This window comes from Notothenia coriiceps, unplaced genomic scaffold, assembly GCF_000735185.1.
Source record: "Notothenia coriiceps isolate Sejong01 unplaced genomic scaffold, NC01 NC01_scaffold00033693, whole genome shotgun sequence".
Lineage (NCBI taxonomy): Eukaryota > Metazoa > Chordata > Actinopteri > Perciformes > Nototheniidae > Notothenia > Notothenia coriiceps.
Genome location: NW_011366394.1, coordinates 417,322 through 440,890, shown reverse-complemented (window position 1 = coordinate 440,890; position 23,569 = coordinate 417,322). Strand labels below are relative to the sequence as shown.

At 40.8% G+C, this 23,569-nt stretch overlaps 2 protein-coding genes across 2 annotated transcripts in view; both read right to left on the bottom strand.

Annotated features, from left to right (window-relative positions):
• The window catches only part of LOC104961712 (coiled-coil domain-containing protein 146-like), a 16,517-nt gene extending 270 nt beyond the window's left edge, over positions 1-16,247 (bottom strand). The window contains exons 1-4 of the mRNA XM_010790045.1: positions 15,954-16,247; positions 15,631-15,859; positions 4,010-4,120; positions 130-222 (exon numbers count right to left, since the gene is read on the bottom strand). Coding sequence (XP_010788347.1) covers positions 130-222; positions 4,010-4,120; positions 15,631-15,859; positions 15,954-16,045 — 525 coding nt within the window. The 5' untranslated portion in view covers positions 16,046-16,247. The remainder of the gene's footprint in view (positions 1-129; positions 223-4,009; positions 4,121-15,630; positions 15,860-15,953) is intronic.
• A 7,081-nt stretch (positions 16,248-23,328) lies between these two features.
• ccdc146 (coiled-coil domain containing 146) overlaps positions 23,329-23,569 on the bottom strand; it is a 39,730-nt gene continuing 39,489 nt past the window's right edge. The window contains exon 8 of the mRNA XM_010790044.1: positions 23,329-23,376. Within this exon, the coding sequence (XP_010788346.1) occupies positions 23,329-23,376 (48 nt within the window). The remainder of the gene's footprint in view (positions 23,377-23,569) is intronic.

Below are 23,569 nucleotides of genomic sequence, written 5' to 3'. Positions count from 1 at the left end.
TCAGCAAGAAGATCTTTCTCCTCGGCAGGACACATGTTGGGTTTTGTTTCTGATATTTATTTGAGGGTTGCCTCTGACTGACCCTTACCTGAGAGTCGTACCCTGGAGTGTCGTACCTGAGAGACGTACCTGAAGAGACGTACCCTTGGCAGGGGGGAACAGACCGTACCTGCGAGACCAAATAGTCTTGGGGAGACCAGACGTCACATCCTGAGAGCGTACCTGAGAGCCGGATACAGGAGAAGCTGATTCTTATATCTGATAACAGCAGCCAAGGCGATGGACAAACATTGGGATGGTGTGTGGGGGAAGCCACAATCAAATGATATGCACTGGCACCAGGGCGGCCAGCAGATATCACTTGGAACCACACAACACAAATTCCATGTGGTTGTATGTAAATTATTAACAAAATATACTAGGGATGCACGAATGCGGAAATTTCATTGGGGCGATCCAGAAAATAAGGGACAAACGGTTGGCCCCGAACAACCGAATGGCCACGGAAAGAGGCCGAAACAATGACTTAATGACACGCTTCCTTACCATTCCCTCACCGCAAATAAATATAAATATATCATACAATAAAATAACAACCTTAAATAAAACATACCTAACATAACATACATTATACCTATACTAAATCCCTAATAACAATTTTTATACCAAATGCTTGTATACAGCTAAGACATGATTATGGAACGCACAAATTATTGAGACCCAAACTTACTCTATAATCAATAATCACTAATATGAGGGTCATAAAACATTATATTCAGCACATTCTGAATGCATACAGCACATTAATTACCAAAGTCAGTGCATTTTCTTTTACTCTGATCGGCCATACACACATAAAGACACAAACAGATTGCATTCAGAACAAGCCCACATGATGCTTTAAAACCTAAACTACAATAAGGACAGTAGGACACAACAAAAACTTAGTATATAAAATAAAGACCTGTCACACAGACAGAGCCTATCAAACAAACTAACACATAGCACCTAATCAAGTTATGGCACCCATAACCATTAACGCTGTTGTTGGTGATGACGTAAATCAAAAAAACAACGGGCGAAAGCTTAGTAAGGAATCCCCATTTTCAATAAATTGCAGTCTTACCTTGACTTGAAGATGGAAGTCCATGCTATCCTATCTGGACAAAAAATCTCTATTACTTGTTTGTAAAAGTCCTCCTTATTCTTCTTGTTAGTTTCAAAAGTCTATCATAATCTAATCGATAGGATTTATGACTTGAAAATTATAAAAGGTAGGAACCACACCAAACAAAACATGTTTAGGGACATGTGGATATTACCCGGCTGAACAAAACGTTGCATTTACTAACAGGTACGTTTCACACAGTCTATAATAATATTGGGGCTATTTTCTTCCATATGAGAAAGAAATCTTCATTGCTATTTGAGCCGACGCGCACCACGACGATAGTTACTTCTGAGATATTTAGGACGCGTCCTCCATAGTCTCCTCTATCACACACTATATAGCAGGCCACCCGATACTTACAGCCAAATCAGCTCTGAATGAATGAAGATGAATACTGGGTGGGTGATGGCAGCCCTCTAGACCACCGATGGGCATTATTATTTTTGCCAACACACATGAAAATTAGGAAAACATCTAATGTCGCCAAATGCAGCAGTTGTAGTTTCTACACAGAACAACCCGTTCAACAACAAACACCACAGAGGCAAGGGAGGAGGGGTAATGATGGAAGGTTTATGTTCACCAACATGGCTCATAAAGCAGCCTCAATAGGCAACAACACTAGCACAACACTAATTAGAAGCAACACAGGACTAAAACAGCAATGAGCACGAATCAGATGGATTAACACGATACTTTTTGCATCTTTGTTGTAATTATTATTATCTGCTAGAACTAGGTTGGTGCTGTGCACCTGCCCCCTAATACCCAGGTCGCAAACTTGCTTGTTCTCAGCGCCGCTCCCCCTTCCCTGGCTCACATTATGAATGGAAAAGCGCTTAATAGTAATCATAGATAACACGGCAGGGTCTGTGACAGTTTGTTTTCATCTGACTTCAAACTAAACAAAGTCTTGGCTTTCAGGCAATATTAAACTTAATTCTCAATATCAGCATGATAAATACAGCCTCTAGGCTTAAGGCACTAATTACAAGCTTCAACTACGGGCCGCCGTTTGCACCTAGCGCTCACACTACGAACTACAGGAGAGCTAGCTGGACGTTAGCTGCTAGCTGCTACTGTAGGCTGCTAACGATAGCTGTTAGCTGCTAACGTCTGGAGCGAGGCTTCATTGAGGTAACTTATTATGCGTTTCATGCTCTTAGCTAATAAAGTAGTAATTGGTGTGGGGACATATAAATACGATGAGTTCTACATGTAAATCTCCCACACGACACTCTTCAAATGTACTTTTTTGTGGATGACCCTGTTGGATGACTCTGACCTCTGGCTGCACCACCTGTCCGCAGTGTCGGCCCCAAGGGCTATGGTGGGTAGGGTACAGCCATACCAACGGAAATGGCTCCTAGCCCCACCTTAGCTCGACCATGATAAAGTAGCAAATTCAATTAAATAATAAGCAAAATGTTGAGAACACGGCTTGCGAAAATATACGGGTCGTGTCCACAACAAACAAACTGATCCTGCTGTAACAACAAGTGCACGTTACTGATGCAATGTGGTTCAGACCATTCGGGCTTATGCTAGAAGAGGGGTGCAAGGAAGAGTCTAAGTAGTGGGGGAGTCTTATACACTAAAGGTGTGGAAATTCTCTGGCGTTATAATATCATCGCGGCCGCGGTCAGATCAAAATGCCTCCGAATGCAATTTGAATAGACTTACAGCCAATCAGAGCAACGAAACGTTGGGTCTGCGTCATGCATTACTGATCAAGATCAATCGGAACCGCCATTCAGTATCCCCATTGGATCTTCAACGTGTGCTATCATACGTCACGTTCACAGTGATCCCTTTTTATTTACTACAACACAAATGTGCCGTTTTATTTCATACAGTTCCATTCTGATTGAGACAGGGAAATAATCTAAACCTCACGCGTGGCGTTTCACTGTCAAGGGGGGCGATATAGCGTGTATGTAATTACATTGCAAATACTGACTTGAGCCCCACCACTGTATGGGTTAGCCCTACCATAGATTACCCAACAAAAATACTCTGGAGCCGCAACTGCCAATAACCTACAATGTGTTGGAGCGCTAGCCAATAGGAGCGCACGTGTTACATAGTGATCATGTCACGAAGTCAAGGAAGTAAAGAAAGGAGTCCAATGGGTGGGGGGAGGTGTTTCAGCCAGTGGGAGAGAAACTCCCTCTGGAGGGAACTTTGGGATTTTACCCTTTGCAGACCATTTACATGCACAAAAACGAGAAACTACAGGGAAGGGGAAACCCAAAGCTTAATAGGCCTTTTTGACAAATGACACAGATTTGAAGTATCTTGGGACCATGCAGTCAGTTTCTCAAGATTAAGATAGCTTCGATGTTCAGGAGGTTTTAACCTGGAGTCGAAATTATAGGCAGGCTTCTTATCCTCTTTAAAACAAACAGATCCAGTGGGTAAAATCAGTCAAATCATGGAACAAAACAGTTTGGAAACAAACATCTGTCCTGAGAGACGGGATACGAGCTTACGTTTGCTCAGCTTGTTTCTCTGATATTTCGGATCCAGATGTCAGATCATTAAAATCCTTCAACCGGTTAAAATATTCAATGAACAATTACCGTAAAAAAGGATACAATGACGAATGTGGAAATGGAATATAACAATAAGTTATAGGCGACCAAATAAAACGTACCATAATATTGATTGAAAGTCTTTCTCTGGGAAACATTTGAGTTTATGTAAGTAGTACCTATATAACAGGTCATCTTGATATTTGTATACCATACCATGCATAGGGTGGGTTTCAAATACATGCGTATATGCAATGTGTGCACAAACACACACACATAAACACATTGTGATGATTGTGTGTACCTGTTCAATCTTCTTGATCAGTTCTACAGCCGTTGGGTCGTTTCCTTTCAGCACTTTGTAACCAATCGTTCGATTCAGACCTTCAAGTGTCTCGTCCCGTGCTTCTGACAGCTGAGAGACAGAGAGAGACAAGAACATGACGAGTCACACTGCATGTATATTAAGCTTTTACTTTACTGCACATGTAGACAAATCTCCAGTCACTGTCATTAAGGTCTAGTAATAAAATACATTTCCCACAAGAGCAGACTTCAAATAAATGAATAAGTAAACATGAAGAGAAACAAATCTCAGCTACTGTCTGTTTTGTCCTCCAGGTATTTAAGATCTGTGTTGCACAGGGGATTAAAAAAAGAGTATGAGACATTTTCTCATCTAAATGTACTGTATTGCTTATATAGGAGCTACTTCACACATGGTGACAAGCAACTGGCAAAGTGAGATAAAAGGCAGCACAATTTAAAACGCCACCGGAGGGACTGTTTTTATAATATTCTAAAATCCCTGTGGACAGCAGAAATAGAGAGGGAGGCAAGGGTACACAAGACAGCACAAAAGACAAAAGACAGGCAGGAGGACAAGAGAAGACATGAAAATTAAAAGAGGGGACATTTCAGGCATTTTGGATTCAGGCCTTTGGGCGAGACTCAAAAACAGCTGCAGTTAGTGAGGTGTAAAATATGTAGTGCGGACATCATTTATTGATCAACTTTTAAGATCAATGATAGAAAATTAGCATCTTATATATCAATTAAACATTGAGTTTTTTTTTAATCTCTAGCGGTGCTATGGGACAGTTCTTTTTTTACAATTTTCAATCTTGAGAAGAAGCCAGAGCCATCTTAAGTTGTTGGTCCGGGCAACACAAAAAGTTTCCTTATTAAAATTCTAGTGGAGATCCCAAAGTTTGGCAAGATACCAAAATATGTCAGGAAGAATAAAATGTGTTTACGATGTCTAGACTATTTCTATCGGATGGAACAGGAAATCAAGAAAACAGCGTGTCTTGTATTTATACAGGAGTGGATGGTTGGCTTATTCAGAATATGATTTAATACAAACTGAAAAGGCAGTGGTAGACATGCAGACTTCCATCAAGGCCAAACAGTGCATTTGGCTGCTGCTGAGGATGGGACCATGATGTTCTTTAGATATTGGGCTATTCATGAGCTTTAAGTGGTAATGTGGAAACAATGGACGCTACAAATAAGATGTGTTAAAGTTCATAGAGTTTAAACAAGAAGTGGATTTACACAAGGTGGCGTTAATGAATTGTCCAGGTTAGGAGCACATGTTGGGGCGGTTTTGGCGCAGTGGTTAGAGCGTTGGTGAACTCCAGTTCGAATCCCGCCTCGGCCGCCACTGCGTCAGGCCGTTGTGTCCTTGGGCAAGACACTTTACCCGCATTTGCTTCTGTGGGTAATGTCCACAGTAATGACTCTTACATGTCTGATATGTGTATTTGTAAAGCGCTTTGAGAACCTGTAAAAGCGCTCTAATAAAAAATGTAATGCATTATTATTATTATTATGTTTGCTTTTATTCATATAACACATAAATGCAGCAATAATGCCGTATCTCTCGCAATGTGACAAAAATACAAAAGAGAAACGTAATGTGTTTTCTTCATCCGGCACCTTTAAGTCAGATTTCGTGAAACTTGCCTGTAGTTTTCTGTAATCAGACAAACTGAGCCGATAGCCATTACCTCATAGCATAGGTAATAATATTCATCCAACCAATGAAATGCAGTCAAGCAAATCGATGAGCCTCTCAACATGGAGATGGCTGAACTCGGAGGCTAAGAGCTAACAATGCTAACACCTGTAGGAAACACTGTTTGAGCGTAGACCGGCACACACTGGGATTACATGCATGTAAAAAACACATATACTCTTGGATTAAAGTACACAGAGGGGGGGTGAGTTAATTATCTGCTCTGGCATACAGAACTCCAGTATCTTATTAAAGCAAATGGTTATTAGCTGTGTATACACTATTTAAAGATACTTATAGATGTGAAATTCAAAGAAACTGGTTAAGTACATTTGAATAAAGATGATATGAACTCACATCTGCTTCACCTGCTCAGATGGATGGTTCTAGTACTTAAAATAGATTACAGAGACAAAGACAAATAAGGAGAGAAGTGGCCTCCTCACCTGTGCAGGGTGTGCATATGGAAATGAGCAATTCAAGCAGATACAGTCCCTCAGCAGGGACGTTAAAGCAATGGGAATAAAGGAAGTCTATATATAAAAAATGTACTGTATAAAGCCGAGATGATCAAGGAGCCGTGACAGGGCAGAAAATAGAAAGAAGGAAAACAAATCTGATGAGTGAAGGGAGACAGGAGAAAATAGGAAATATGGAGACAAGAGAGGAGAGGGAACGAGAAGAGTAGGAGAAACAGGGGGTAGAAAAATGTTGGACACAGGGGTCTGACCTGCAGTGACCCAGCTTATGAAATATTAGCTTCTCTCCACTCAACCATACAGTGTGTGCACGTACACGCACCTGCGCATGTTCACGTGCCTGCATCTAACGCGAGAGATTATCTGCGGAGCATCCGAAAACAGCGTGGAACAAAGGGATGATTCCCATTTCCCCTTCCCTCCCTGGAAGAGATTAATGAATTCTCCGCACAGTGAGTCTGATTCAAACAGACCGCAGTGTGCAGCGCTCCGTCAATGTCACGTGACTCAGGTTTTCATTTATTAGTATGACTGCCATGTGATTAAGGGAGGTGTTGGAAAGGCTGCGGATGCTCTCGCGGGGAAACAAGAGTTGAGAAAAGGAGACGCTGATCCTGATAGAATGAAAAGCAGAGACGTACACGGACAGACTGATAAAAGGCTGACAGATGGAGGAAGATAAAGTGAAGTCCAGAGTGAGGAGATGAGGAAGAGATAGAGAGTGAAAGGTGCGAGACAGAATCAGACAGGAGATGCATGGAAACTGAAATGGTGTCTGACTGCTACGGCCGCAGCATAGCAACAACATTTGGGGCTCATGCTGTGACCCGTGGCGTATATTTAAAAGATAGAGTTTACAACAACCACATGATTTTATTGAAGACTAATTTAAAATAGGACAAGTCTGGAGGACTGGCAACAAAGAACAGAAAGATGGAGGAAGCCTGGGCCGGCCACACCATGGGCTTTAGGACGCAGAACTCTCCCCCCCTAAACTAAAACAAAACTCAACTCAGAAAGAAAGCCAAAATAATACACAGGATAAAATACTTTCTAACACAGTATGCAGCAGAGTGTCCAAAACTTCTCCTCCTGCCTTCCTTGCAGTGATTAGGTGAGATCGGGGACACCTGAGCAGAGGCGTAGCCAAGAGCAGATCATGTTGACCTGAGCTGGTGCACAACTGGCCAATGAGGAGCAGTTTCTACACAGAACATAACTTTTAAAGAGACATATTCTGCTCATTTTCAGGTTTATTTGAGTATTTACTGTCTCTACTGGGACATCTCTCCATGCTTTAATGTTCAAAAAGCGCTTTATTTGTTCTCATACTGCCTGTGCCTCTTTTCACCCTCTGTCTGAAACCAGAGCCAAATCTGCTCCGATTGGTCAACCATTCAATCAATCAAAGTTTCTTTATATTGCCAAATATCAAAAATGTACATTTGTCTGAGGGGGCTTTACAGTGTATACAGAGCAGGAATACGACACCCTCTGTCCTTAGACCTTGTGATTGGTCAAGCGCTTAGACATGACCCGCCCCTTAGCCAATCAATTACAATGTGTTCGAACGCTCGCCAAGAAAGCGCAATATCACTGTGTTATTGATGTAAATGAGTCCAATGGAGGCGTTTCAGGCAGGGGGGGAATCTGTGGGAGGGAGCTTTGGGATTTTTGCTTTTCCAGACCATTTACATGCACAGAAACCTATATAACACACCTAAGGAAAAGCATAATAGGGCCCCTTTAATACATGACAATCTTTTTTTTGTATAGACGTCTGAAACCAGTGTGTGCCCAAGTCCTCTCTCACGAGTCTGACTGATCTGAGTTATGTCCTCGTACGTAACCACCCTAAACCACTTAAACACTTGATGATGAATGGCACCCAGCGCACATCTGTCACTCTCCCCTCTCCGCTCTTCCATCAATCTCTTCACTGTGTCGTGTCCTCCCTCTTAACATTTTTATCCCCGTCTGCTCGAACGCGTTGATGTTTGTCTTTCTCTTTGCATTGATCTGTCTCTGTGTCAGCGTCTCTGTTCATGCCTGCCTGCCTGCCTCTCTGTTTTCTTCATCTGTCTGTCACAAACAATCGCTGCTTTCTTGGCTCATGAACGCTGTAAAGCATTGTACGTGTGACAGTGGAATACAATTTGCCTTCCACATAATAGATGGCACACTGCAAAGTGTAGTAATAATAAATAATGACCCTATTTAAAATCCCAAAACGAGGTTACAAAGTTCCTTTCAATTAAAGGCAATAAAGGACAAAGGGTCGTCGTAGAAAGGTCAGTAAAGTAAACTAGGAGTGACATCATAATCATAATAAGGTTATAAGGTTAATAAGCAGAACATGAGAGCAGGGAAGCTGAACTAAAGCTTTTATAAGCTGGAAAATGAGGAGTACATTATGGAAATATGCATTTGAACCTGGCTTCTACATAAATATTTGACAGCAGGTCATATTAATACTCGGTAATATTGCTCTGAAGTGTCAGCTTTTGGATTTTCTTTGAGCGAGAGCACGACCTAAAGCAGGGATTACAGGGGTTAGTGATGTTAGAAAACATTGCGAGCAACACATGTTTCAAAACATAAAATCAATAAGCAATGTCAGATAAGGCCACTGGGGTAAAAAACGTATTAAGGGGTATAAAAAATATATAGGAAGAAGAGATTTTGGTGGATAATACTGAGTGTAGGCCTGAATTCCTCAAGCAAATCACCCCACAGCCTTGAAAACCTTTGACAACTCAAAGCCCTCTCTATCACTCTTTGCGTCTGTAAAGGACCTCAGGCTAAATCTAGGCTCGTACAAGACATTAAAAGGATTTCTGCGAATTACCTTTAAAGTGTTCAGACTGTACTTGAACCTTCAAAAAGTCATGCACTGGAATTCTTTCTACCCGCGTAATCCTGAGCCCGGACAGGTTAAAGAGTGCCAAAGTCCACATAAGGTGGATAAACCAAAACTTAAAGGGGACCTATCATGCAAAATGCACGTTTTGATGTATTTTATACATAAAGATGTGTCCCCGGTGTGTCGGGGAACTCACGCAGCGTCAGAAAATAAAACCCTCTCTCTTTTCCTCCGTACCCAAATATTTAAAAAACGGGGGTANTATTTCTGAAACAGTATGGAGCTCAAATGCTTTTTCTCTTGCGGGTTTATCACAAGGTGAGTTCGTTTTTTATTTCCTGCTTTTTAAACACAAGTGCTCTACAGTACAGGTTAGCCCTGAGTGTTAGCGAGGCTTGCTAAACAAAAATGAGATTACGTCCAAAACACGTCAGGCATTGTTTCTGATAGTGCTGTGGGCCCGCCGCCNTTTCCTGCTTTTTAAAGACAAGTGCTCTACAGTACAGGTTAGCTCTGAGTATGTTTTGGACGTAATCTCGTCTATGTTTACATTAGCAAGCCTCGCTAACACTCAGAGCTAACCTGTACTGTAGAGCACTTGTCTTTAAAAAGCAGGAAATAAAAAACAAACTCACCTTGTGATAAACCCGCAAGAGAAAAAGCATTTGAGCTCCATACTGTTTCAGAAATACTCTCTGATGTGGTTTAGAACAGGATGGCGTTTCATTACAGCAGAATTTAACTTTATCTCCGGTAGAATTCTGATCAGGCATTAGCTCCGCCTCCTCTTTTTTTTTTTTTTAAAGCTAAGGACCCAAAATCCGCGTTTCTCTAACAGGGCTGGAATAGAGGGGTATGAGGGATGTCTAAAATGCATGATCTGTTTGTATTCTGAGCAAAACACATGTTTTTATATATTTTCATATATCTGAGACCCATAATATATGCCTTAAAATAGCATGATAGGTGCACTTTAAAAAGTACAACTTGTTGAGCTGGGAAAACATGAATAAAAGTGTGAATGCTTGCCTTGTGTACAACAATATACACGGCTTACCTCACCTCACAGTAATAACAACAAGAGGTGCAGCAAGAGGAGATTGCATTCTCGATTAAAGCTGCATTAGAATGGGACTCCATCCAAACAATCAATTGCATTATACTGGGAGGCGTGTGGTGCAGTGGGTTGTGCGTTGGTGTTCGGATCAGGGGGTCACAGGTTCAAACCCCACTGCAGTCAGCATGTCGTTGTGTCCCTGAGACACTTCACCCCAAATTGCTCCTGTGGGGATTGCCCACAGTATAGATTATGTAAATCGCTTTGGATAAAAGCGTCTAACAAGTGACATGTACTGTCATCTGTCTTTCTGTACTGATTCAACCATCTTATTGCTATGTTATATGTATGCTTGGTTTTTTGTTGCATGTTTCTACTAATTATATTTATTTGAGATTATTTATTTATTTTTTGCAATATCTGTCCAATATGGTGGCCAATAAATATGCATTGGTCAAAAACGCTGCAAATTAAAAAAAACGCTGCAAAAAGGTCAAAACACATGGAACCAGGGACACTAAAAAGTGATGCTTGTTGACATTGTCACACGTTTGCACATGTTGGGCACCGTAATCCAGGCAGGTAAACAATAGCCTTTTGCTAAAGCCACTTCGAAAGTAATTTTAATCCAACCCTCAATTTTGTAATTATCAATTTCTTCAAGTAGTTTGCTAGAGAGGTGCTGGACATCACATACACGCACAATAGAACTAACTTGTAAGATATCAATACAAACTCTTAAGATACTTGACTATTTTTGTAATTGCGAATCATTTGGAGCTACTACCCCAACAGTGAAAATGAGCAGCAAAGGTATAAAAAACAAGTTAGTAGCCAGTACAATGAAATCTGCAAATGGGAATATTCAGCAGAGCTTACAACGAAAACAATTGACACCATTTTGACTACGTTTGGCATCCACACCTACCACCTGGTCTAAAGTCCTGCCTGAGTTAGAAAGCTGGACATTCATATTCATGGGTAATTAGGCTGCAGTCTGAAGAGTCAAGTCCTCGTGTTATCAGCCTTACTCTCTACCTGTGAAGCCTCTCACATACAACACACTTCCACTTGCACACATCTATCGAGACTCAATTCACCGCAGGTTTCCCCATGGTAATAACTCCCAGACATATTGGGGAAAAATGTAACAGCAGGAAGACAAACAATATGAGTCACCACCCCAGGGACAGTGCAGTATGTCATCAGCCCCTCCCGGTTATAAATCCTACTCCCTTACTGACTGTGTGTATATTCCACAAATACATCTGCCTGTATGCTGGCAATATTATGAATGCATGTGACTTAACAGACTGGTCATTACAGGAACAATATTCAGATGTGGCTGCATGGAGATTATCACAACTTCACACACATTGCGCTGATGTCTGCGTGAGCATCGATGCACTTGTGTGCGTGCTTGAGGTGTGGACGTGCCAGCGACTCATAAACAAGTAGTAAATCCAACATCAAACCCCGTTTACTTTCCCGCAATTAAAATTCCATAGAGCAAATAAGAGCCTCAGACTATATTGAACTTCAATAGTCTCACAGATGGCCCGATCTATCTTTGTCAACATTTCCCATCAAAGGGAGGGAGTCGGGGGGTCCGTCTGGAATGAGCAGATAAACCGGTCACAGATGAATACAAATACACAATATATATATAACAAAATCGAAAGTGAGGCTGTAGCATGGAAATTAAACTCGCATAGAGAGTGAATTCACCGGGAGAATGAATTGAGCTGGCAAACTTCCCGCAACAGGAGAGACCCAAGTGATTAACTTTCTGTACACAGAGGCTGTATGGGGGGAGCAGTGATTTAGGAGATGATTTGCTATTTACACAAGTGGAGGGAGATATGAGGACAGAGTGGACGGATGAATGAACAGACTAATTAGAGATGCAACTATTAAATGTTAAAAAAGTTGGAGAAGTTTCTCGAGTATCCGAATGAGACACACAGCTATGCTAGCAGCTGCAGACAATGCTAACGTGCTAATGATTAGCAGGTTTACAATGGTATTATCTAACGCTGAGTCTCAGTTTGTGTTCTTATAATAATAATAATGCATTTTATTTATATAGCGCTTTTCACAACTCAAAGACGCTTTACAGTATGAGGGAGGGTAGAGAAACAAGGACAGGCAAACAAGAAAGTATAGTAAAATAAAAAAAATAAAAATGCACTAACACTTGCCTTTTTCGAGTGAATACGCCCATTTTTATTGATTGAGTAAGGCAAAAAAGAGAAAAAAGTTGTAGTCATAACGATCAAAGTGTTGGACACTGAACACTTACCCTCAAGGAAGAAAGCAGCAAACTTGTGAACATGGTGGCCGAGGAAGTCGCAGAAGTTTACCGGAATACAAATTCGAAGTGAGCGAACAAGAAGGCAGATTTTTGGCCGGCAACAATCACCATCTGATATTGTTGCGAATGCTCTGTCGAGTAGCAATTTGCCACTGAAAGGAACAAACTTTCAAATGTGGCGATGATCATTTTTGGTAAGCAGTACCCTGTCAAAATGAACACAGTAGGCAAGTAATTGCACAGTGTGTATGTTCTACATGGAAGTGTGCAAACGGAATAATCCAACATTGGAACACAGCAATATTTTGGCAATTTGTGCTAGCATTTGCTTTTTTAGCATAAAACTAATTGTACAGCTGAGCTTATGGGAAGTCATTAGTTCTTTAAGTATATCACTATGAACCAAAGTATTGGACAAATACAGTTAGGGATTATAAATGTTATAATTTCAATCAGGGGGACGTAGCAAAAGTTCCAATATCAATACAATTCAATATTTGTGGAGATATTCCAGTCAAAACTAAAAGGAAACGTCATAATGGCGCTAGAGAAGAAGACAGGGGATCAATAGGAGTTATTCTCTTGGGATTACGAATTCCTTTGCAAAGTATAATTGTAATCTATCAAATGGCTGTTAAGAAATGAAGAAAATTAAGGAGTGTCTAACTAACAGGCATTCCTTGTCAAACACAAACAATAGGACAAAAGTAGGAATGTTCTGTGTCTACAGCCAAATGAAAGGTCAGTCAGATAAGAAAAGTGGGAAAATATGGAAAAAGGCAAATCAGGTCCGAGGGGCTTTTTAATTAAATATAATAAAAAATATCAAGAATGCCTCTAGGGAACAATGAAAGGCAAGATGGTTAGACAAAGTTAAGAAAGGAAAGAGTAAAGAAACCGAGGATAAGAGAAACTATACAAAATAAGAGTAAAAGCAAAAAGGATGGCGCCGACAAGTCCTGTTGTTGCGAGCGATAAACAGCAGAAGGAGTAAACAGATGGAGAAAAGGGAAAAGGGGAATCTTTCAAAAAAAGCAGCACATGGTGAATTCAGATCCAACACTGCATTCATCCAAAAGAGCACAAGGCTCAGATGAGAGAAGTGTGGTCCAGCAGCAGCAAGTCAAAATCAGTCACTGTGATCCAGAGCAGCTACACACCCAATCCACAGGGAAACTCAGTGTGTGTGTGGCGTTCATGGACCCTCTCAGATCCAGCTCCTTCCCCCAACTGTCACTCTCTGAGCATGGCAAAGTGAATATGTTTGTGTTTTTATATCATTTATTCATGTGTGTCTCGGTTTGTCTCTGAGAATCTAGCGCAGTGTTTGGTTTGGTTTGTCCCTCTTGGTTTAGATATTCATTTTCTTTTCCGCTTGTCTGTCTGAAGAGTATGTTTGTGCAGGAGTGCCGTCACTGTCAAACTTTTGAACACAGTCATTCCACCTCAACAAACAAAGGGTGGATCAGTTTTAAAAACGAGGCGATAACATCTCTACTTTTGGTGGGTGTTCAAAGAAACCGTAGTAATGGTGTAAGAACAATGTTGTTTTAAAAAAACCTCTGCCTTATAGATAAGAGTAACAAATGCGTCACTTCCGGGCCAAAAATACGGCTCCGCCCACTTTTGGGGGTAAACAGCACTGTCATTTGAATGGCGGTCAATACAAATGAAGTTTGCCAATCCGATCAGAAATTTTTGTATCTTCAAAGAGCCCGATTCCAATGGCCAGTCAGGCAAACAATTACATTAAGACATTGGAAATCGATGATCGGGCTCGATATATGGTTAAATATAGCAGTAGGCGATCGATGTCCACTTTAAGGCCCCGCCCACTTTTGGGGAAACCAACGCTGTCATTTGAACGGCGATCAAGCCTGAAGCCACAGAGCTCTTCTGTTACTGTCCTTTTTTCTTAGAGGAAGTTCAGAAACACTGAACTCTGGATTTGTTTTAATGTTTGAGGTGCAATAAATGACACAGCAGCTTTTTGGCATGATAAAACTATTATGTTCCGCCTCGCTCATGAGAGTAACAGCTGGAGAAATTACGGCCTCGCCTACTGATTTTAATTTAACCATATATCAAGACCGATTGTCGATTTCCAATGATTTAATGTAATTGTTTGCCTGTCTGGCCATCGTAACCAGGCTCTTTGAAGATCCAAAAATCCACAGTTTAAAAAAAATTCTGATCGGATTGGCAAAAACTTCAGAATTTGTATTGACCGCCGTTCAAATGACAGCGTTGGTTTCCCCCAAAAGAGGGCGGGGCCGTCATTTTCACCTGGGAAGTAACGTAGGTGTTACTCTCATCTATATAGTGGAAAAGTGAGGGACAGTATGTGCTAGTAACAGTAGAATTGTGTGGCGTCTAGAAACTGGAATATGGTAAAAAAAAAAAAAAGCTAAGAAAAATGGTTTAGGGCATTTACTTAAGGCGAAATTGAAAATGTATAGAAATGTTTATTTCAAGATGTATAGCACATTATTGACAAATCGGGCTTGTTCCCATCTACTACGGTTCAGTCAGACAACTCTCGTGTTTATTTGATATGTTTATAAGAAGCAACATATAGTTTGAGTTTGGCGTCTAGGCGCGGGCCTCATCACTCCACAAATATACATAGAACATTGAGTGATGATCAACGCGGATGAAAATGGGCGCGACGTGACAATAATGCCAATTGATTCCATTAGTATTAACAGTACAGTGCACCTTAGCTGTGACAAAAGTAACCATACAGCGAGGTTTCTTTTAAAGCACATATCAGTTAAAAAAAATACAAGAGTAATTACATATCTTCTTTGCAAGGAATGAGACGAGACATAAACAAAGGAGAAGTGGCTGTCATCATCACTGTTGAATGATTTCTATGCATTACCACATATTTCCAGCCACAACGTCTTCAAGTAATTATAGTGAAAAACTGAACCAGTGATTTTAATGAAATGTATTATGTCAACAGATTTCACATGAGGTTAGTTGAAAGCAATACCTCATACAGTGATGTGAAATCTGTTGACATAATACATTTAATTAAAGTCAATGGTTCAATTTTTTTAGTATGGTTTGCAGCAAGTGTAGTGTAGATGCCTATTTTTTTTATGTGCTATCAGTGTGGAGCAACAGATTGGGAACACATTGTTAAGAAATCATTTTGAATGTGGCTGTGAATCTGTCTCTTCCTACCTCTATCTGCAGCATGGTGATGTCCTCCTCCCACTTTTTCCTGAGGGGCAGTTCCTTCTTCTTCAGGTCGATCTGTCTCTCCTCTTCATTAATCTCCAGCTGTAAATCCTTCGTCTCCTTCTCCAGGGTCTCCAGTGTCATGTAGCCCTTAGTTATGGCCGCCTCCTGGATGTTCACCTTTTCATAGGAGCTGAATAACATCTCTTCGTGCTCCAGGAGCTGAACGCCACTGTCGGGGACACACACACATCAAGACACATGATTTGACATTTGTAGTTTAGATCCACCTGGCAGCTAATATCGGTGTAAAGTTGTGAACATACAGCGAGTTGCGGCGCTGTATGGCTGTTTCATGATTCCTGTTTGTTTCCAGAAGTGCGTGCTCCTGGACGTTGATCATTTCTGTGAGTTTCATCAACTCCAGTTTGTCGTCCTCATACTCCTGAGTGATCTGACGGTGTTTCCAGGCAACCTAAAAGATAATACAAATGGTGTGATATGTTTTTAGACCCCATGAGACGCAGGGAACATTCATTCTGATTGTTGGAACTTGCACTGCGCACATATGAGCAGTGGCTCAGTCAGTAGGGGCTTGGACTGGGAGCTGTAGGGTCGCCGGTTCAAGTCCCCGACCAAACCTAAAATATGGAGTGTGGACTGCTACTTGGAGAGATTCCAGTTCACCTCCTGCCCTGCCGTGGTGCCCTTGAGCAAGGCACCGGACACCCCCCTTCCCCCCCTCACTCCCATTGCTCCCCGGGCGCTGTACAATAGCTGCCCACTGCTCCCAGTATAGACTCCTGGTACTAGGATGGGTTAAAAGCAGAGAACACATTTCACTGTGTGTGCTGTGTGCTCTGCATGTGTGACCATTAAAGAGGGTTTCATCCCTCCCAATTCTAATTCTACCGGAGTTTAAATGGAATGATTTCATTTGATAATGCTGAACTACAGAAGTATATTAGTTCCTTACGTACAGCCCCATCCATTAGAAATCCTTCTTTGTGTATAACTACTTACTAAAGGACGATATTATCCATCATGCTCAATGTCTTTTATCCCAAGCTTGAAGCAGCGTAGCCTAGAATTCAGTCTAATCATTGAAATAAGCTTTATTTGTATAGTTAACATTAAAATGTGGTGTAAATACTTGTCTTAAGCATTCTTTTTTAATGCTAAATTGATTCTTAAAAATACTTATTTTTTGATATCCTTTATATTTCTTTTTTTTATATACTTTGCAACTTATTTTTTTAGATTATTTATGTTCGCACCTCCAGATACCAAAGCTAATTCCTTGTATGTGTAAACTTACCTGGCAATAAACTTGATTCTGATTCAATGTATCTGTTATCCGAAGCCTTTTTCATCCTAAACATTAGTTTATAACAATATAGGCTACGTTTTCACATTATAACTGAAAAAATCCCAATAAAACAAGACAATTAATATTCAGATAGCACTTAAAGTTTATTTTCTCTGGTGCAGCCGAAATATGCTGCTATAAAATTAGCTTAAAGGTAGGGTAGGTCATTTTGGAGAAACCAGCTCGAGTGCGCTGGAGTTTGAAAATACACAACCGGAAAAAATCTGCCCCTTCCTTCAGACTTCTTTACAGAGCCCCTCCTCCAACACACACGAACGCACACATGACCAATGAGGGCACGAGATAAGNTGCAGGTGCTGATCTTTAAACAAATATATATGAAAAAAACCGATTTAAATAATGTATAATATAAAATAATAGCCGAAAATATATAGATTAGTAATAGGGCTGCTTCAGTTAGTTGCATTGCAAGCTTGTTATGATAAAGTGACCAGGCATGTTGCTCCCACCTGTCGCCCAAAGCCGACTTTGAGAGCATCGACCTCTCCCTGAAGCGCCATCCGCTGCTGAATCCTGGCCTCTTGGTTAGGAACAGCATCTAACTACAAGTCAAAATGTAAAGTTGGAATAAAAAGTCTGGTAAAATGTTCATTATGGAAAAAAATCTGCTGTGTGTCAGCGCTGAATCTCAGTAAAGAGCTGTATGCATGTATCATCATTTAGTTCCCTGGTTGTACTTCATGAGTTTACATACCGAGGAATAAAAGACTTTGAAATCAAATTCAGTCAGTGCATATTGAATCAAACATTAAACATTGATTACACAATAATGAATACTATATATCAGAGTTTCTCCGAGGCCTCTCTGATAGCCGTTAGATCCAGTGACACTGGAACTATTTTTCCCAGAAACTAATGAAAAATTAAAGTCTCCGGGCTCGTCTCTGCTGGGTTTTCAGGCCTCCTGTTGAGCGGTATGAGCTGCACTGCTCCATATTTAAAAGATGTTAGCCCATGCAGGAATAAGAAGGCTAAATCAGAGTTCGTCCTATTTGAAACAAGTGTGACACATCCTCGTCTAAACGGCCTTCACAGCAAAATGAATGAATTATTGGAATTGAATGAATCTTGTTGCTTTGTTTTTAATATGTCCTCAATGCATGAATTCCCCGATGTGCCATTGTGATTTCCTTTCATATTGCTGTGCGTCGGTGACTCGTGCTGACGCATTTCCCATGACTCTTTAAAAACTGTGAACATCAGTGAAATGACAGGAAGCTCAACTATAAAAACGAGTTTCTGTTGTAACACAGATTACGATTTAATGTGCCAATAACTGACAATGTGACATTTATTATCAGAATTTTCCGAAATGTGTAAATTAGCCCTTTTCTTTTTTTTCAGACCAAAGTGTTTCAACATTGTGAGGTTTGCTTGTAAATTCCAAATATGTATAAGCTCCAATAAGGTTGTGAATGTGAAAAAAAACGTCTTAACTTCTTTGAAAAATAACTTTTAGCTTCTAAAATGTGCCAAAATTAAAAGAAATTCTTCAAAATTCAATTAAAGGAACACAATCTGCTGGTCACCTGAGATTTGACAACATTGTAGATGGATTGCGTGTGCTCTAGCTGCTCATTGGCCAGAGTCAAAGCCTGCTCCATCCTCTTGAGGGCTTGTGTCTGCCTGCAGAGAAACAAAATCACCTATTAAATATGTATCCGTGTGAAATAAGGCTTTGACTCCTACACAAAACTCAGAATTAGCCTCATTATATATGCATTCCTGTCAAATATTCTGGAGTTCGTGCTAGAATGCAGTTGGAACAAAAGCTCTGATCTAATCAAATATGTAAAATGTCTTGAATGGTTGTCAAACGTAAACACTGACACTTCACAGAGTAGTACAGCAACACTCTCACACCAACACTTCACTTTTGGGCCTGAGAGTGCCTTTATTGGTGATACAGTGTTTAATCAGGGAGATAGAGAGGACTACATTGCCTGAAACTTTCCCCGTGTACTTGGCAGCAGATACTGCATGTGGGCCGCCAGCTCTAATCACCGATGCCCCAATGGAGCTCATTTTTCCACATCAATCCGTACCTATTTTTCTCCTTGAGCTGCACAGATTGGCTCTCATACAGGTGCTTCCTGTCGCACATGATGTTCTGCAGCTTCATTTCCAGGATACCTCTGGTGGGGAGAATAATAATAAGCATGAGAAACACACAGCAGAGACCTCTCCTGTCGCTCTGAGGCTGTGGTCCAAAGATCTTTGTTGGACAATTTGTACTGAATGAAATTAGACATAAATATTTATGGGAAAGTCTTAAATACATAAATATGTGTCCCCAGTGTGTCAGGGAACTCACCAAGTGTCAGAAAATAAAACCATCTCTCTTTTCCTCCATACTAGGGATGGGATTACACATTACAATTCTATCCGTATTGTAATTTTTTTTTTGTTTTTTTTTGGGAAGGGTTCCTAAGTTGATTACATATTATCAAATGGAATAATTCAATGTATATGACAGTGCCATAGCTAAGTGTGTTACGTCTAAAGGTATGTTTTGCTCCGCTCAACGGTCCCTCACAGCGGGCAGAGCTGCAGGTGCTGATCTCTCTCTCTCTCTCTCTCTCTCTCTCTCTCGCGTCCGGTTATACTTCACTCGCGTGTATGTCCAAATCAATCAGATCTAGCTAGTTGTAGCTAATGATATGGCTGCTGCCCCTCCCTACACGCAGATCACGCAGACTCAAACCTCATCTTATGCCCAAATTCCAGCTGAGAGGGTCTTCTCTACAGCTGGCCTGATTGTGAATCGCCTCCGCACCCGCCTCTCCCCTGAGTAGACATGGNCTTTACTCTTCTCTACAGCTGGCCTGATTGTGAATCGCCTCCGCACCCGCCTCTCCCCTGAGTAGACATGCTCATATTCTTAAACAAGAATGAGTATTGAATAGCTGCATTCTGTGCATAGGCCATGTTATAGGTTGTTGATCTCTGTTGTAATAGGGTTACGTTACCCTAACCCGTTATGTTGCTCGTGTATGATCCTCCTTTCATTTAAAAACCAAGTTATGTCTTAAGCATGAAAGCTGTAGGCCTATAGCTGTCAACTGTTCAAACTGTGATCACCAGTTCAATACATTTGACAAATTCGACTTGGTTTCTATACTTATTTGAACATGTATTTCTTTATTTTTCCCACATTTTTTTTGTTTTTTATAGGATATGTTCATTTCGGTTAATCGGTAACCGTTTTTTTGGGGGTCGAATATTCGAATATTCATTTGCGTTCAAATTCCCATCCCTACTTCGTACCCAAATCTCTAAAAACGGGGGAACAATGAAGCTGATCAAGATTTGCCAACCGATATGACGTCATATTGAAAATGTGGGCTGGCTTTACACCCACAGCACTATCAGAAAGTTGCTATCAGAAACAATGCCTGACGTGTTTTGGACGTAATATGGTCTTTGTTTACATTAGCAAGCATCGCTAACACTCAGAGCTAACCAGTACTGGAGAGAGTATTTGTAAGAAGCAGGATATACAAAGGAACTCACTTTGTAGCAAACCCACGAGAGAGAAAGCATTTGAGCTCCACTGTTTCAGAAATAATCCTTGATGTGGTTTTGAACATATAGCGTTTAATCACCGCAGCATTTAGACAGTATCTGCCGGGTCCCGCATGAGCAGGCATAAGCTCCGCCCCCTCTTTTAAAAATGTTTGTTTTAAAGCTTTATACCCCGAATCAGCACTTTAGTAACAGGTTTGAAATAGAGGGATATGAGGCATGGCTAGAATGGGTGATCTGTTTGGTATGTTGAGCAGAAAACTTCATAGACATGTTTTTTATATATTTGTATATATCTGAGACCTATGCTATTGCCTAAAAATAGCATGATGGTGACCTTTAAGATAAAAGTTTGAAAATTTTTTAAAATACTATATAGAAGTTTCACGATGTTTTATTTTTATAATCACCTTCAGTAGGTGACACTTGATCTTTCTTGAAGAGAAAAAAGAAAATTATGCCATCCCAGAATTCCTTGCAGCAGAAACATTTAGGCACACATCGTTTGTTCACGAAATCAACAAATCTCTTTGTTTCACTTTTGTGAGTTGCTAATATTCAAACCTTGGTAATGAAGAAATACGTTTTTTGTATGAAACCTCATGATGAGAGAACACACGGGGAAGAATCAAGGATGCTCTTATAGTAGTCCATCTTTGGAACATTGACATTTCATCACAGCAAATCCATTTTCAATAAGGTCTGCAGTCGCTTCATAGCCTCGTGTCATTTCAGGTACTGCGGATAGTAAATATTAAATGGAATTGTTGTTATTTAGGGCCTATCTGGTCTTTCAACTAAGCAAAGTGCTTATACACAACATACACATTCATACACTGATGCCAAACTGCTCACCGGGATTTCATTCTAATTCCCATTCAAAGGCGTTGCTGACATTATGAAACTAAAATAAACTGTATCTCAAAGAAGTCTATTTTCCTGTATTCCTGAGAAATTGAAGGGTATTTGTTCATCATCAAATGGAAAGCCATAGCTAATTGGGGCAATTCAGTGTCTTTCCCATGAACACTGGACAAACTGTCGATCTTCCATTAGTGAACAACTTATTCTACCTCTTGAGCCAAAACCACTCTTTTCAGTTGTCTTATGTCCATGAGTACTTCTTCATATCTTCTCATGACTGTGTGATGTCTTTAATTGAGGTCAATGAAAAGTGGTTAGGATCAGACTTTCAATGTTCTACTATTTGACCTCAGCTTGACGCTCTTGCCATAGTGTCTTTTTTTCGACTGTAGTGCGTACCTGTTCCCCGTGCACTCCGCCTCCTCCTCCCTGCTGACCTCCTGCTCCTTCAGCAGCTGTCTGCTCTCCCTCTGACTGCCCTCCACTTTGGCCGTGACGCCCTCCAGCTCCTCGTTCATCTCCTTCTTCTTCCACCTCAGCACAAGGTTACGCTCTTCCACCTCCTTCACATGCTGCTCCATTTCCGAAATCTCAACATTTAGGGTTTCCATCTTCTTCATTGCTGATCTAACATGTTTAAAGGAGGTGATAGAACATTTGAAACAAAGTACAAGTGTAAGTATGAGACAAAGACAAGAGTTATTTTTGCACTGCCATACTGCATATCTAATGAAACACCAGCGTGTGTGCATACATCTTTTACACACACCCTCCAGTACCCCTAAGCTTTGTGAATTTCAAATTACAAATCTCAGCTCGCATGGCAGTTCTACTGCATCACTTGCAAGGCAAATATTAATGTGAAATAAACATAAAAGAGACTGCTGTGCCAGTGGATCCATTCTCTGGTGATGAAGGGGCTTTTGACTGCAGCTGCACTTGAAAACTAAAATTAATGATGTCTGGAGCATATGATTTTTTTTTCATTTTATCAAATGACTTCTCAAATTATTGAGAATAATTTCACTGTCGGTGCACATTTTTTCAGTTTGTCATTTGGAGTTAAGTGTGGCTAGAAAGATATATTACAAAACGAATGCTTCTTGCAGGGTAGTTAATGAAGAAATGTATATTTATTTAGCAGTAGTTTTTTTAGATGATTTGTTTTCTTGTTCCACTAAAGTGACCAATAGGTGCAAACCCACTATAACGGCCCAAAACATTTCCATTAGGGGAATATAATCCTCAAATGTCAACAAGTGCTTTGGTCCCAGGTGTGTGCATCACTTTTTAGTGTCCCCGTTTCCATTGTGTTTTGAGCATTTTGAAGCTTTCTTTATTTGCAGTGATTATTATTATTACTATTACTATTACATGTAATTTGTTAGACGCTTTTGGCGCATTTCCACTGCAGCGGGTAGCCCCGTTTAAGCGTCCTTAATCGCCCTCAAGCGGCCAGGCCAGTTTTTTTGGTGGCCTTTCCATATAGCGTAGCACCGGCTAGCGGGTACTTTTTCCCTCTTTTTCCTGCCCCGTAAAATCGTGGTTCTATCAGGCCAGAGCCAGGGCTGAACTAGTGACGTCAACACTCTCGACTGCTGATTGGTCAGAGAGAATTGTCACAAGATCGCATGCGAGATCATCCCTAGCGTTGGATATATATCTAGAAGCAAGCTTTGCAGCATTTTTCTACACAGCATTTTTGTAAACGGAGGAGCTACAAAAATGGCAACGTCAAAGAAAAGCACACCGTGGTCGACCGAGGAGGTGACGACGTTCCTACATCTCATTGGCCAAAAAAAAGCCGATCGCCCCGCCTACACTGCGTTGCTACCCCAGGTCCTAAACTGTAATGGAAATGCGCCACGGCCTCGGACGGCCTGCGAGGCGCCCGAGGTCTGAGTGAGGACGCTTAGGGACGCTTAAACAGGGCTACCCCGCTGCAGAGGAAATGTGCCTTTAGAGACCGGCTGGTGAACATAGAGGATCATTGAGCAGATAAAAACTGATATTTATCTACAAAAAGCCGAGCTTAAAAGGAGAACATTGGACTATTGGAAGATTCATCAGACGGAAACAAAAACACAGTCACTGAAGTGCCCTCTGTTGGATGTGGAAATTAGTCGACTAACAAGTTTAACAAATCAACTTTAAGCAACACTG